Raw genomic sequence first — 15,321 nt, forward strand, 5'->3', positions numbered from 1 at the left:
AAGTGAATGTGCACAATGGCATTACCTAATGAAAAATCTGTAAAGGAATCATTTAATTTCTTCGATGATATAGGTGTATTCGCAAATAAGAGATTGGTACCTTCAGTATTATAGAAAGAATGACAGTGTCTATTATTTACTATGGGAAACCAAAAAAGTGTGTCGGATCAAAAAGTAAAATAGAGGTCACAATGGCACTTTATCAGAAAGATTTTCTGAAAGTCTCATTAAATTTCATTGAATAGTACATTTGTAAAAGATTTTTGCTGGTGGAGAGCTGCAAATTTTGTCCTATACTCGGCACTCAGGGCCATTGAGCAGGGAGGGTTCCTTTCGTGCCAGCACCTACCTAGATACGGGATCTCGGTCTCATCTGAAGGACCTGTCTCTACCTCCGACAGTGGGATTTGAACCCACGACGGAAAGAACAACACCTTACTCCGCGACACTTGAGCAGGCGATCTAACCACTGTGTTATGTATAATAGGAGTTGTGGATAAGAGGGGATACCTCAGAGTGTAACAGACGGTCTGAAATATTAGATAATCACGGCTCTTAGGGTCACTGGAAAGTGATCTTTTATGAACCAGCATCTGCTGTAATACGGTTTCATCAATGGACCGGTACATATATCTAAAACCCGCTACAAAAGGATCAACTCCTTACTCTACAATTCTATAACAGCATAATGTTTTACCCTCTCTAATAAATACAACATTTCATTACTTTACCTTCACGTTTCTAGTAAGGACTGACAAGTAATAAAATTTTTTGGTACCTACAGGTAACACTGGAACAAAGAAAAAAAACAATACAGGTAAATGAACAACAGTAATGCTTTAATGAAGTATAACAAAGATTTCGAAGACAACATTTTAACATGAGCAATATGGCAAAATAGCAACTCGTATTGATACTTTTTAATTAAAAAAAACACATCTACTTTAACACTTTTTATTACATGTATTGAAAACTACAATGACTGGTAAACTTAACTTAAAAAACCAAATTCTTCATAACAATGACAAACGATTTCTTTAACACGTATATAATATAGATTTTGATCGATTGAAAATGTGTAAATGAATGCCTTTTTTCTGCTTGGACTTCCATGTAAGCTCTGTTTTGACAGTAATTTAATGATTTCCAGAAGAGTGCCAACTGTGATGTAAAATGTAATTTACCCCAGAAGATCCTCTTTATTATTGAAAAAAATAAACTTATATCAATGCAATATAGTTGCTATCGAAGCACAATCAATTTTAATTTCACAAGTTTTTCAGTATGTTAAAAAGGAGTGTTGTCATCAGATTAACTATGTGGATATAACGAATAGCATTTGAACTCAAAAACAAATTAAACATTTCAAAATCGGAGAAGAGCAAACATGGACCTCCATAATTTCAGTGTTGGGATCAGGTGCAATATAGGAATGATCATTTCATATTTAATGATCACTTTTCGGCACATAAGCATTGTTTTTTACATTTATAATTATTTAATAACGCTACATTAATCATTCAAACAAGACTGACATAACACTTATAAAAACAAATTGACGCCTTATGTTTTATATTTATTATCGAATTTATACTTGTTTTTTGTTGTTGTTTTTTCTTTTTTTTTCCCTTTTTTTTGTTGTTTTTTTTTTTTGTTTTTTTTTTTTGTCCAGAGATAATTCTGTGTTAAATACAACAACAATTAACATCGAACATAATCACATACTCTTACGAAAATGAGAAGATGCCGCTGTGATTTTGACTTTCGATTAATTAAGTTTCAGTAATTTCCTCTTCTTTTACACTTTGTGACATAGATTTGAGATTCTTAGGAAATCCGAATGCTAGGTATATAAATAAGCCTTGACCGCCAATAAAAAGCGTATGCAATATAGAAAATAATTGTATTTCAGTGAACTGGGCCAGGAAGCCGAACAACCAGGCCAAACCAACGATGGTAGAAAGCCGGAAGTACGAAGCTAATCTACTTTTATCCTTTGACTTTCGGATGTCGGCCTTGACACAGATCCTAGATAAGGTCACCAGAAACATAAAAGAATTGATACAGATGAATAAACCAACCGGAAGTGTAAAAGTAAAGAGGGTCATGTTTAGGTCAGCTATGTAGCACGTACGAGGGGAATAGCCAAGACTCTCCCATTCACTTTGGACAGAGCTTACAATGACATTGACAGTAACTATTGCCAAACATAAAAGCCCATTAATCAGTAGGGAACAAAATACCCGTGAAATACCTTTCTTCTGTACAGTTGAAATAGTCGTAAACGATTGAAAGATTTGAAAGGTAGATAAACTCATCCAACATATGACACAGAGCCAGAGAAAATGAACCAGCATGCCGATCCCGATGCAAAATGACTCATTCCAAAGAAAAAACTTTGAGAAAGTGTACCCAGTGTTTGCCAAAATCGACAATACAGCTAAAGTTATGATGTTCATATCTGCGACAGATCTGTGGGATTTAGTGAGAAAAAACCTAAGTATTGTAACCAGAGAAGCAATGGAAGAAAGAGAGAGACAGACAAGAGTAAAATATTTCATTATGCGGTCTTCTGCAAATCCCCTTTGATTGTTTTCCTGGCTGATAACTTTAAGATACTGGTCGAGACATATTTCTACACTGCGCTTATCTTGAGCCTCTTTGAACTGATTTGATGAGAAGCAAGCTTGATAGTCTACAAGACATACAGAGAAATTCGACATATCTATTTTGGCGTCTCTTGTATTCACTTTTACTTTAGGACAGCGATACCAGTCCGCTACAACAACCACTATGTCATTTTGGAAACATAAAGGTCGCTTGGGGTCATACTCATAATAGTTTAGTTCTGCTGAACCATTATATAAAAGCATTTTATCTAGACTCATTGGGTTTACGTAGAAACGGTTACGAATATTTGTACCAAATAAAGAATTGCCGTGCATATGAAATCTTTGCCCAACGACAGAAAGAGTGACGTTAACTTCGCGCTTCAAAGATGCTAGAGATATTGCCATATTCTGTATAGAAAAGGCATTCATCAGCTTCTGTATCATTAAGTCCACATTTTGAAAACGGTCAACTGACAGTTCAAGAACAACTGCCAAGAAATCTGTTTTAAACGAAGACAAAATTGAAATCCGACAGAGATTATCAGACAAATAACGTCTGGATATGATGTTTGCTAGAGCCGCTTCAACATCCGATAAATGATATTCCCAGTTAATGATATTGGAATCCTCTATTGAAGTGATCATTAAATTTAACTCATAGTTGTTTTTCCCAAGAATTGGATAGCGAAGTTTGCAGGTTGAGTTGTTGTAGATGTACTCTGTTTCACATTCAATGTCCAGGCATTTGGACTGAAACAGATTTAGAAAGAAAGAAATAAAAATTATGTGGAATTAGACTTCAAATAACGAATAAAACACTTCTACTGTAAAACAAAAGAGCTTTTAGACGATTGTAGGTGTTTATTTCTTTTTATCAAGAGGGAATTAAAAAAAAAGATCAAATCAGTAAAATAAAACATCAAATTTGACGTTTTATTGTCAAAAGATATTTTGTATGCCAACTTTGGTTACTTCATACACAATGGTAGATAAAAGGAGCAAAGTATTGACCCACAGTAACCATTGACCCTGGGGTCACATATTTCACAATTTTCGTAAAGGCATCTTCACCATAAATGGTTGATAAATACAAAAGAGCAGATTTAAGAGTATTAATTCGTTTTCAGATAATGCAACGCCCCACTTTACCCCATTTTTGATGAAGCGTCTTTCTTCATCATCAATATGTACAAAGATCAATGGCAATATACCTAGGAGCAAAGTACCCTCCTAAGTCATCAGTAAGTACATAAAATATTGTTTTAATACCCAGGAGAAGAGATGTTTTTTAAAGAATTTATTCATTTTGACTATACAATAAACAGAGACCCATCCTTATACAAGAACCCCTGACCGAATGGCCATGATGTTCGGAATTTTGGAAGAGGGACCCTTTTTCATCTTAAATATCTACAAAGTCAATAAGCTTAACACCCTGGAACCGAGGTAAATATCTATTTTAAGAAAATGATACATTTCCATCATATTTTCCACAGAGTCTCACCCTATCTCTATAACCCCTGACCCTGAGACAATGATTTTCACATTTTTTGGTAGAGGGCTTAATGCTGATTACTATCATGGCAACAATTTGACTAATTGTTGTTTTGTAGTAAAGATTTTAAATATTTCATTAATTTAAGTGGTTTTGTTCCCATCCATCAGCCCCGGGAGGCAAAGACAATTACATTTGTAAATTCACAATTTTTGTTTCCCTTCACCCACGGGTGTTATATGCCGAAATCGGTTGAAATTGGTTGAACGATTTTAAAAAAGCAGCTGAAGATATTGAAAATGTTAGTGCTCCACGAACAAAGCGCGACGCACGACGAGGGATAGAACAGGTAGCAATAGAGTGCACGACTTAGGTATTTTCCCTAAATATTAAGACATGTTTCAAAACTTTGAACTGATGTTGTACTAATGAACTTTGTAAGTAAATCTAAAGTACAAGTATTGCCAAAAAAAAATAAATGAAAAATAAATAGACATACCATCTTATTGTCAAATACTTGATTTGATCCGCAATTGTGGTTCTTTGTGGGGATTTCATTTTTATTTTGTTTGGAATCCATGAGAGCCGAAAAAGTTTGAGGCATGTACGTCATGGAACCATATCCACTGTACTCATTCTGAATTGTAAGGTCAGAAACCTCTCTATCACACAGGGCACAATATATGTTTCTATAAACCATATTTGAAGTCGTGTAGGGTAAGTGGTATTTCTGGCAAGAGTCAATGAGTAGAGCTTTTGTTTCTTCCGTTAGATTGAGCATATTGTTGCAAGTAAGATTAACCTGAGCTGTGTAGGATATACAGGGATTAATTATCTCTCGGACTGATATGGGGGGATGGAAAGCAATGTTGCAGACTGGAGAGTCGCCTGAAAACACAAATTGGTAAAGAATTTCAAATTTGTCATTTGAAAAAAGTGCTGATCGATTAAGGCAAATTTTCCTCATCCACCAAGGAGCCATATCAAAAATAGACTCATTATTGCATAATGCGCACTGAATATTTGGATATGTTTCATTGCTTGACAATGACGTCACTGGCGTAGCATCGGACATATTTCGTAATTCAAATGAGAGACAAGTAGCACCACTTAGACATGTGTCTATCATCCAGAATGCTTTACCAGGACTGATTCCGCTCTTTTTATTCCATAACGCTTCGATGCAAGACAAAGACTGACCCTTTTGTTTTTCCTCTACATTTGGCATGTATTCTATGAAGTCTGGAGTGGTTGCTTGTCTGTAGAATTTAGAAGGACAACAAGTGCCTTTTCTCACACAGGAATCCTCACAATCACATGGCATACAAGACGGATCTAGGATGAAATTGTAGCTCCGTCTAAATTTTTCTCCCAGACACATATCTTGTTCTGGGCATAGCAAAAGGTAATACCAGACTACAGTTTTGGCTTCTGTGTTTTCGATCCATGAGGTTAGTTTATCAGATTCTCTGACGTCGTTAATTGTTGGATATATTAAGGGAGTAGACAAAACACCCTCTAAAGCAACTCCAACTGTTGAAGTTATAAACAAAATGGAGATCTATAAATGATATGAAAATAATGATCATTTACTCAAATTGTCTATTTGCCTTAAATAGTGTTTTTTTTGTCTATGTTTATTACGTAAAATACAATACACCTTTTGCATGAATTACGATTTAAAATAAATATCTTGTCAAATCTTTTCAGGAAGCCTTAATGTTCTCAACAACAACAAAGATTAAGTGCATAATTCTTTAGAACTTTCTGGAATTTCACTTCATTATATAAGGTTTTAGTTTGTGTTACTCGGTTCTTAACGAAACCTACATAACACAAATGTCCCTAAAGACAATAACAAGCATGCCTACGAGGGGTGATCAAAAAGTTCGCGAACAAACTGAAAAACTTCCTTAAAACAAGTAAGATTAGGTTTCGGTGTTCATTATTTTTTAAAGTAGCCCTCTCTGATTTTAATGCATATCTGCCATCGTTCGGCCATGTGCAAATCACGTGATTTAGAAGCAATCTGTTCAAAGACGCAAAAATATTTTCCGAGTCTTATATTTCATATCGTGCAAATTAATTATTATAACAAGAACATTAGAACATTTCATTTGTCAGAAATGACAAAATCTCGGAAATGGAATGATTGTATAGGGATATCCTTTCCCCCCAAAAATCATGGTGACCTTCATAACCCGAAATATCTGTCTTAGGAACGTGCTTTATCCAATATTGATAAAGTTGTAGGTGCTTCTTTTATCATATCCAATATGTTATTAAAAGTCTAAATTTAACGATATTTCAGGGATTTAATAATAACATTATTGTTAAGATGTTCAATCATTTTTCTAGCTGTAACTTGGCAATCTTTACTAACAAAAGGACAAATATCTTCAACAGCTTGCTTTCGCTGGGCTACAAAACAAACGTACTTTTTATCCATCTCCCTCTCTTCACTAAAACAATCTATCCAATTCATTATTGAAGGTCTGGAAAGTCTATTATTTTCATAAACTTTCTTTAAAAAATTGCAACTTAAACGTTGAATTTACAGCCATTCGTTGCTTGAGTAAGACTGTGAGAACCATTTTTCGTCACGGGTCACATACATATTGACGTCATTTTCACATTGTGACGTCACAATGATGATCTAGAGATAGTTCGCGAACTTTTTGATAACAGCAGTATTAGAATTTGAACTATTCTAACAAGATGTTATAATTTTGTTGTATCGTTTTATCTATGGCAACATTAAATTTAATCTGTTTTGGGGGGAAAATAAATTGTTTTTATACTTTGAACGCATACAATTATGAGGACAGAGGTTCTAGTCTCACAACAAAAAAAGCAGATCGACGAGATAACCCTTGAATTTGCTTTAGTTTGTTCAAAGGCATTAGAAATAATATAGGGTGTAGAATCATATGAATAAGATGGTAATAAAGCATATAAAAGTTTTTTGTACGTCTTTTTTCCATAAGGATAGCGAGAGCTGCTTTGCATACGGGGGAACGACTATGATTTTATAAACAAGTTCACAATGGTGATGTGACAGTTACATTATGTTCACGTCAAATCTGAGTTCTGTTTGTCTCCAGTTTCGTTTTCATTATGTTTTAAGTTTCTGTGATCGTTTTCCTATTAAAACAGACCAAAATAAAGATTCTTCCTTCATTTTTTTAATAAAAGCTAAGTCAAAAAAGTAGTTTAAACTGCATGAGAATTCAAACCTTATCTTTAGTTTGTTCTCATCCAATCAAAACACGCGAAATAATTAAATAAAATGATGAATGGAATATTAATATATAATATAATAATAAGTAATTATTTATAGAATACACCTACAACAGACCAAGGGATACTGGACAAACATTTCCTAGTATTCAGGTTACATGTAACTTTCAGAGGCTAGCTAGCATACAGCACCAAGAAGGAATATACTATTAGCTTCTAATAAAATATATATGCATATTTTAATACATTAATGAAACAAATGGAGATAACGAACAGTATTAAAGATCAAACGTCCATAAATCAATACAAAAATAGGAGCAGAGCAAACTCGGACTTCAACACATCGGAGGTGCCTTGAAGGATTGAGCATACCCCACAGGAAAAAACAAGATCTTCAGTTAAAACTAAAAAGTGGTTTTTAGTGAGCCAGTGAATGACATATGGACCGCTCTCTGACAAAACCGGGCTTAATGACATAGGCGTTGACGTCGAGAAAAACCTGTTTATTGTGACGTCAAATTTTCGCGTCTAAAACGCACATGTTCATTTTTCCTTTTTATGTACTTTCCGTTGTTCAGTTCAGCTTTTTTCCAGTAAAATGTATCCAAATTAATACGATTCCGGTCATCATTTTGAATGCTAAATTTGGTTCCTTTGCATTTTAAATATTTTTAAAGATACCTTTGGTAAAGACTTGTAATAATGACTTAAAATATACCACTTTATTTACTGTAACACATTATATGTACAGCGCTGTATATCACGGAGAATATTGAAAATTTTTAGTGAATGCGATTGATATAATTCGAATTAATTAAATAAACTACTGATTGTTTTCCCCTAGGTCAAATTTTCTTTGATAAATAATAATAAACTATATTCAGAAAGAAACAAACAAGTTGTATCTCAAAAAATTATATATACGAAAACACGCCTCTACGGATGCAAAAATTATGATCCACCGAGATACAGACAGAAACGCCATCTACATAAACAATTGCGTTACTAGGCGAAAATAGCGAGTGGATGGCTACTGAAAGATGAAAAATGGACGATGAAATATCAGTTAGTATTTAATGTTCCTTATTGGAAATTTTTGTATTTTTTAAAATGTTTAATTATGTATATATTTTTAATTGATGAGTTCATGTAACATAGCGTTATCTATGCAGGGTCATGCACGATACAGTACATGTATACGTCGGTCGATCAAAATTCATCTTATTTCCTGAAATCTGTCTATGAAACTGTAGTCCATATTAGGCTTATTAGTTTTTGTATTGTTAAAAGTTTATTTCGATACTGAAAATATCCACCGATATACTTTAAAAAGGAGTTGTGCACTCGATTCAACCGGCGACGCACGGCGTTGCTTCTAGGCCTAGTACATTTATAAAATAAAATTTCTGATTATTTCTTTATTAAGAAAAATTAAATCTATAAATTTAAAATATCAAAGAGCTTACAATATCTAAAGTATTATTTCAACAATAGTGATATTCGGCCATTAGAGAGACTCACAGAGAGAGAGAGAGAGAGAGAGAGAGAGAGAGAGAGAGAGAGAGAGAGAGAGAGAGAGAGAGATTTCAAAAATCATCATACTGGGAGTTACATTGTTTTCATAGTTTGTGTTTTTCTTGAAAATATGTAGCCCACATTTTAAAAATGCGTATGCACATACTACCTGTATCAATATTAATTTTACACTACAGATCCGATATCGTAAGAAAAATATCATCCTATGTCAGTGTGTGATGTACTTCGCTAGGCCTGCTTTGTAACAGGCCCTTAAGGGAAAAAGGGGGGGGGTATTTAATTGAACATGCAATAAAAAAACAAACCTCATTTACGGTTGAACCCATTCATAATTTTACCGATATATACTTCACAATAAAACACAAAGCTGTGTTACGGTGATTTTTCATAAGTAACACAAGAATTTTTTTTTTTTTTTTGGGGGGGGGGGGTGCATAATTTTTCGTTAGGCCCCAATCCCAACGGAAACTGCTTCCCCTGGCCTTAATATGTCACGCTGAATCTTACTATTTATTTTGTCCATGTAATGCGCAAAAATTTTTTAATGTGTGCAGCAAATAGATATATGCATGATGTTCATTAATTGTGAAAGTAATAAACATATTAAACAACATTAAAATAGTTCTGGTTTATTGACAGGAGCTTGACAGTCTCTACGCTGAGCACTTCGGTAGAACACCATGTACCACTCCAGTGGCATCACAAGAACTAAGTCCTTCTGACAGTGAGGAAGAGGATGAGAGACCCGCTAACATTAATGACAGAAAGAATTTAAACAGCGAGGAAGAGGGAAGTACATATACAGGTGATTTGCTTGTATTGACTGATGATGAAGACATTATTAGAATAAGAGATCTACAAAAAAAATGTTGTAAACACAACTGCATAAATAATTTCAAGATATATCAAATACTCTCACATGTGTTCGATGTCAAAATGCAGAAAGATGAGAAGGTACATAATTTCTCTTTTGATGACAATGTAAAACTAAAATAGGAAGAAAAGAAAAGATCATGAATATATTTTTGTGGAAAAAAGTTTGCAGAAAAACATTTTGATGCTTTTGATATTGGAAAACAAGCTTTACAGAACATAAGAGATCACATGAAAAAACATGGACCAACGCCTCGGAAACATTAATATTTTTGACACTTTGAAATTTGAAGACATCAAAGCTGCTCATCAATTTATACAGAGTCTTGCAGAAGTGTGAAATAGGTTTGCCCCAGCCAGCAGCTCCTCGAGGACGAGATAGCTACCCCCCATATATATCCCTTCTGACGTACGAAAAAATATATTCATAGTAAGTAAAACTAGCTGTGATTCAGTAACATTTGCATTTTTCTACATTTTGCGGGATATGGAACATTGTTTCTGTATCAAAATTGCAAAACGGGATGATGTGTGCGCTACCTTGAAAAGTTCAGAAAACATTTTAATAGTATAGAAGAAAAAATGTTGACCAAGATGCAGAAACATATAACCCATGCTCAAGAAGAGAGAGCTCTTTATAACAATTGCATCAAAGATGCGCTTGAGAACGGTTCTCGACATTTCACTTTTGATTTCAGTCAGAATGTAAACATACCTCATCATGCTCGTCAGATGGGGCCACTATATTTCCTGAGTCTTCGCAAAATTCAAATATTCGGTTTTCGAATAGATGACATCCCAAAGCAATTAAATTTTTTAATTGATGAAAACGAAACAATAGGCTGTGATGGTTCGAATACACATTACCAGATTTTTTTCAATGATTTTTCATTTTCACAGTACGGAACAGATGACAGAAAAATCACAATCATTATAATTGCTCAGTCAAAACAAAAAAGTATGTGATCGGATACCTTATGTGGCGTATTATCAACAGCAAGAAGAAATTACGTATATGATGAAAAGTTCCGGTACGCGCTGTATCATTTTTTGCTTTAATCAAGAAACTTTACAGAAGAAGTGACTGCGATTCCATTGATCAGCTTGAAAGAATTGTAGAGCAGTCCTCAGTTGCAAATTCGGCTGTCCGGTATCCCACATGGCAGTGGCGAGAATAGGCTTTTCTCCTTTAAACCTCTGAATACGAAGTACCACCATTTTTGCTTTAAATGTAAATATATATATTTTTTCGGTTTATCAGAAGAAATAAAGGTATATTAAAAGACAAAACTGTGTATTTAACCAGATAGACCATATTTTAAGCCCACCGGTCTCTCTTTCGCAAAGTACTTGTTTAAGACCATATTTAAAAAAAAGATATACCTGTCCATGAATATGAATAAAAAATAATGACAAAGAAAATAAAAGACTATTTATATTATAATTATTTCTAAACAATATTTGAAAAATTAAATTATGCTGTTTTATAATCAAATTGACGTGTGCAATGTTAACGTCATTTTGTTAAAAAAAATTACGTCGTCTGACGTTATTTGTATAAACATTAAAACATGCTATGTTCAAGCAGGTATATCTTTAAAACTATCGCAAATAAAATGCTCAAATTTTCACTGTGTGTCCTAAATTTGTTGTAGATTTGAAATATACAAAAAAGTCAATTTCGAAAATTTTGTCATTAAGACCCCTTTTCACAGAAAGGTCCATATATATTTTTGACTTTATCACATTCAGGTACCTTATCAGACATCTTTAGTTGACTAATTTCGATTTTTGACCCTTCTGTCAACTTTGTAATCTGCCGTCTTTCAGTGATATTTCCATCGTCTTTCAGTGACCTTTCCGCCACCTTTCAGTGACACTTAAGTCTCAATGCAGCGATTTTTTTTCACTGGCTTATCAGTTTTTAAGCAGATATCTTTCCTTAATAATACTTTTAATAAATTTATTATCTGTAATTACGGTTATAGTATCAATTGTCTTAATGTGTTTCCTAAATTGGTAAACTTTGATTATAAATTTTGAAAATGTCTAAATAATTATTATATTTTTATTAAAAAAATGATACTTATTCAAAATGATTTTTATATTTCAAATTATTCTTTCAAAAAATCTTTAAGTGATAAAATATAATGATCTGGTAGGCAAATCAAAATTTAATTTAGTGTCGTATAATTTCGCCTTATTTTTTCCCTCTGTTAATCTCTAAATCGGTGATTAATATTCAATTTAATAAGCTATTAAATGAATAAGAAAAAAATAGAGGATTTCAGTCAAAATAACTCCTTCTATGGTCTCTTCATTTAGGCATTTCCTTTTTTGTATTTCTAATGCAAAAATAGTTTCCCTGATATTCACAATTCAAAAGAATCTTTAAAGTAGGAAGTATTTAGGAACATTCAGCATAGGAATTATGCATTTTAACCAGTTTTTACATATTTTTCATAATACTGTTTTCAAAAAAAGTGCGATTTTTTAGGTTCACATACACGTCTGTTTATTTATGTTTCGCATCTTAAATAACATGGTGACATATACATCTTTTGCAATAATTGGAAAATTTAAAGTACATAAAATTAAAAAAATGCAGTTTTTGTATTTGAACAATAAAATTATGAGGGCGGAAACACTTTAATGTAAACAATGAAAAAAAATGTTATCTTATTTTTACAGGTCAAATATTGATTTCATTTTTCTTATGTCAATCTACATGTAACACATTCTACAGTGCTTAAATTTTTTATGGAAATATCTAGTATTGAATAATGAGACAAAAATAATATTATTTACTCCTTTTCTGGAATAACTTTGATGTTATATATTTTGTTTCTTACATGTATTTGTCAAAACCGCAGGATATTTTAGCTTTTGAAATACATCGTTTTAACTATATTATGAAAAGAATTAATCAATGATATATACCTTTTGTGGAAGAAAAAATATCGTACTAGATTTTTTAATGATTTTCTTTAAAATCATATTTATTTACTTATTTTCTAGATAGAGAATTTACAATGATCTTAAATTTTTGACACAAGAAAAGTTGTCCGTCGCTGATAATTGGCATCATACCGATAAAAAGTGTGTAATTAATCAGTCTGTCCCCAAAATCCCCGCAACTAACATAGAATATACAAAATATATATAAGAAATACCCACATCGCAGCCACGTAGCATCGTTTTTTGAAAATTGACTAACCTGAAAAAGTTTACAAGCCAAAAAAAAAAAAAGAAAATGAAAGTGCTCTCCAGTGAAAATTTGAAAATCCTATACAGGGGAAGGGGTTGGGGGGTTGGGGGGTTGGGGGTTGGGGGTTGATAAAACTTCTTTCAGTAACATTTGTTAAATATATATATCAACTTTTTAATGTATCAACTATGGGGGGGGGGCAAACAAATGAACATTTTCAATATTAGTAAAATTAAAATTGCACAATTGATTTCAAAAGATGTTATCGATTTCTACAAATTGATGGATTTTAATTCCTGAAATTTAAACAAGGAGTTTTAGCGTAATCACAAGGTCGCAGACTTTTAAGCTGGATACCATTAAAAGGATTTTTTTTTTTTTTGTTTTCATTCGTAATTGGATAAATTATAATATTATACCAGAAAAAAGTGGAAAGTGTCGATGAAATGTATGTGCCATTCATTCAACTGAATGGTAACTGAATGATCACGGAAAAGTCACGGTAAAGGGTCCTTTCAGTGACCTTTCGTGCATTCTCGGGAAACATTCCGTACTGAATGGTGTAATTTCATCCTGTACTGCCGACCAGTCACAGCTGCCGTGTAAAAAATATATATTTTATTTTTAATGTATGAATCTATCAACAAATAAATCAATTAACGAATAAAATAAATAAATGAATTTAAAAAAAATAAACAAATTTATATTTTTAAAAATAAATAAATAAATAAATGAAAATAAATAGATTGATAAATGAATAAACAGAAAAATACATAGGCAAACAATCAAATAAAGAAAAAAAATACATTCGTGCATAAACATATAGACTTACCATGTTTGCACGTTTCTTGCAAAGGTATTGTCTGAATTTTTATTTATATAGAGGAATAGCCTTATTAGAACACTACCTACTAATTGATTTTGAGAAGCCTGTTAAATGTGTCGGAAATACATATTTCAATATTAATTTTACGCTTTCGATGAAACAATACCAACACCTACATTTAATTAAAAAAACCTGACAGCGTATCAATACTACGAACGAAAAATGCAATTAATTAAAAATGCACTTTAAACATAACAAATTCTCTCTTTTTGTCGCTTTTAGTGTTATAAACACGTCATATCTGAGAAAAGTAATTTAAAATATCTTTTGGAAGAACTTTTAATTCTGCAAGTGGTAATCCAACTTGCAGAATTAAAAGCTCTTCATAGGTTTTTCATACTAATTGTTATTAATTGAATTGAAGACAGATTTTCCCGTAATTTCCCAATCATGACAAAGAGCATACCGCGGGTGTGACCGGTCGGCAGGGGATGCTCACTCCTCCATGGCACCTGATCCCAACTCTGATCTTTTGGAGTTCTCTCTCTGCACTGCTCCTGTTTTTTTTTTTATTGTTTTATGGACTTTTGATCTTGAATACTGTTGGCTATCCCTAAAAATCTCTTATCCCCTAATAATAATTACTAATTACATTTGAGATTCTAAATGACATACCACTTATCACTCACACAAAACATTGACATTAAATTGAATAAAATACTATTCAACATGATTTTTTTTATTCATGAGGGATCTCTTATATATGTAGACATTTTTTGTTTGTTGGTTGTCTTTTTTTATTGTATTTTAAATACTTTTTTCCTGTTTGCTTTTTTTGGGTTTAGAAACAAATATGCTTCATATACAACAATAAACAGAAAACACAAGTACAAACTCTTACAAAACAGAGAAGATACTGGTGGACCTTACATACTTTAGAACATTTATTAACAATAATGGTGCGTTTGGAGTAGCGAGCATTGAAATTTTGGACACACTATAGATTCGCGCAAAAAATATAAAAAAAACTTAAAATATGGGCTTTCATTTACATGCATGATCGTTAGTCTTTAAAGCAAGTTGAATATATCTCTCCTGTTTGTTGGAAGATTTTTCTAAACTTATCTCCATACTTTTACTTTAACCTTATTTTGACTGATTTATCAGGAAAATGTACATATTGGCTACCTTTTTCCTTGCTGAAAATAAGAGCTTTTAAAGTAAAACATCCATAACACAGTATAACAATTTTCGTAATAAACATCAAGTAATTATTGAGGCGGGGTGGGGTGGGGGTGGGGGTTGGAGGGCGGTGGTCGCACATCTACTTTTCCTTAAAAAAAAATTACATACTGGATTTTGAACATTGTACATGTATTTCTTCCCACAAAAAAATGTAGGCAGTCAGTTTCAACAACAATACATGTATATAGTTTTGGAAATCTCCCGTCGGTGGTGGCATAAATTTATTTGCCGTGCTTCCACAGGATTTCATCTAGTGTTTATTTATTTATTCGAATCCCTGGATCAT

At 32.7% G+C, this 15,321-nt stretch overlaps 1 protein-coding gene across 1 annotated transcript; it reads right to left on the bottom strand.

Moving 5' to 3' along the window:
- Positions 1-349: 349 nt before the first annotated feature.
- Positions 350-6,592, bottom strand: LOC134242328 (uncharacterized; the record flags this gene model as incomplete). Its single annotated transcript, XM_062724402.1, has 4 exons — positions 6,491-6,592; positions 4,607-5,668; positions 2,544-3,362; positions 350-530 (listed from the first exon to the last, which is right to left on the bottom strand). Coding segments are annotated over exons 1-4 (2,164 nt in total), but the record flags the coding sequence as incomplete, so codon positions are not given.
- Positions 6,593-15,321: the final 8,729 nt, after the last annotated feature.

This window comes from Saccostrea cucullata, unplaced genomic scaffold (assembly GCF_032062105.1).
Source record: "Saccostrea cucullata isolate Sc308-1 unplaced genomic scaffold, CSIRO_AGI_Scuc_v1 ctg3756, whole genome shotgun sequence".
In the NCBI taxonomy this organism is placed as follows: Eukaryota; Metazoa; Mollusca; class Bivalvia; order Ostreida; family Ostreidae; genus Saccostrea; species Saccostrea cuccullata.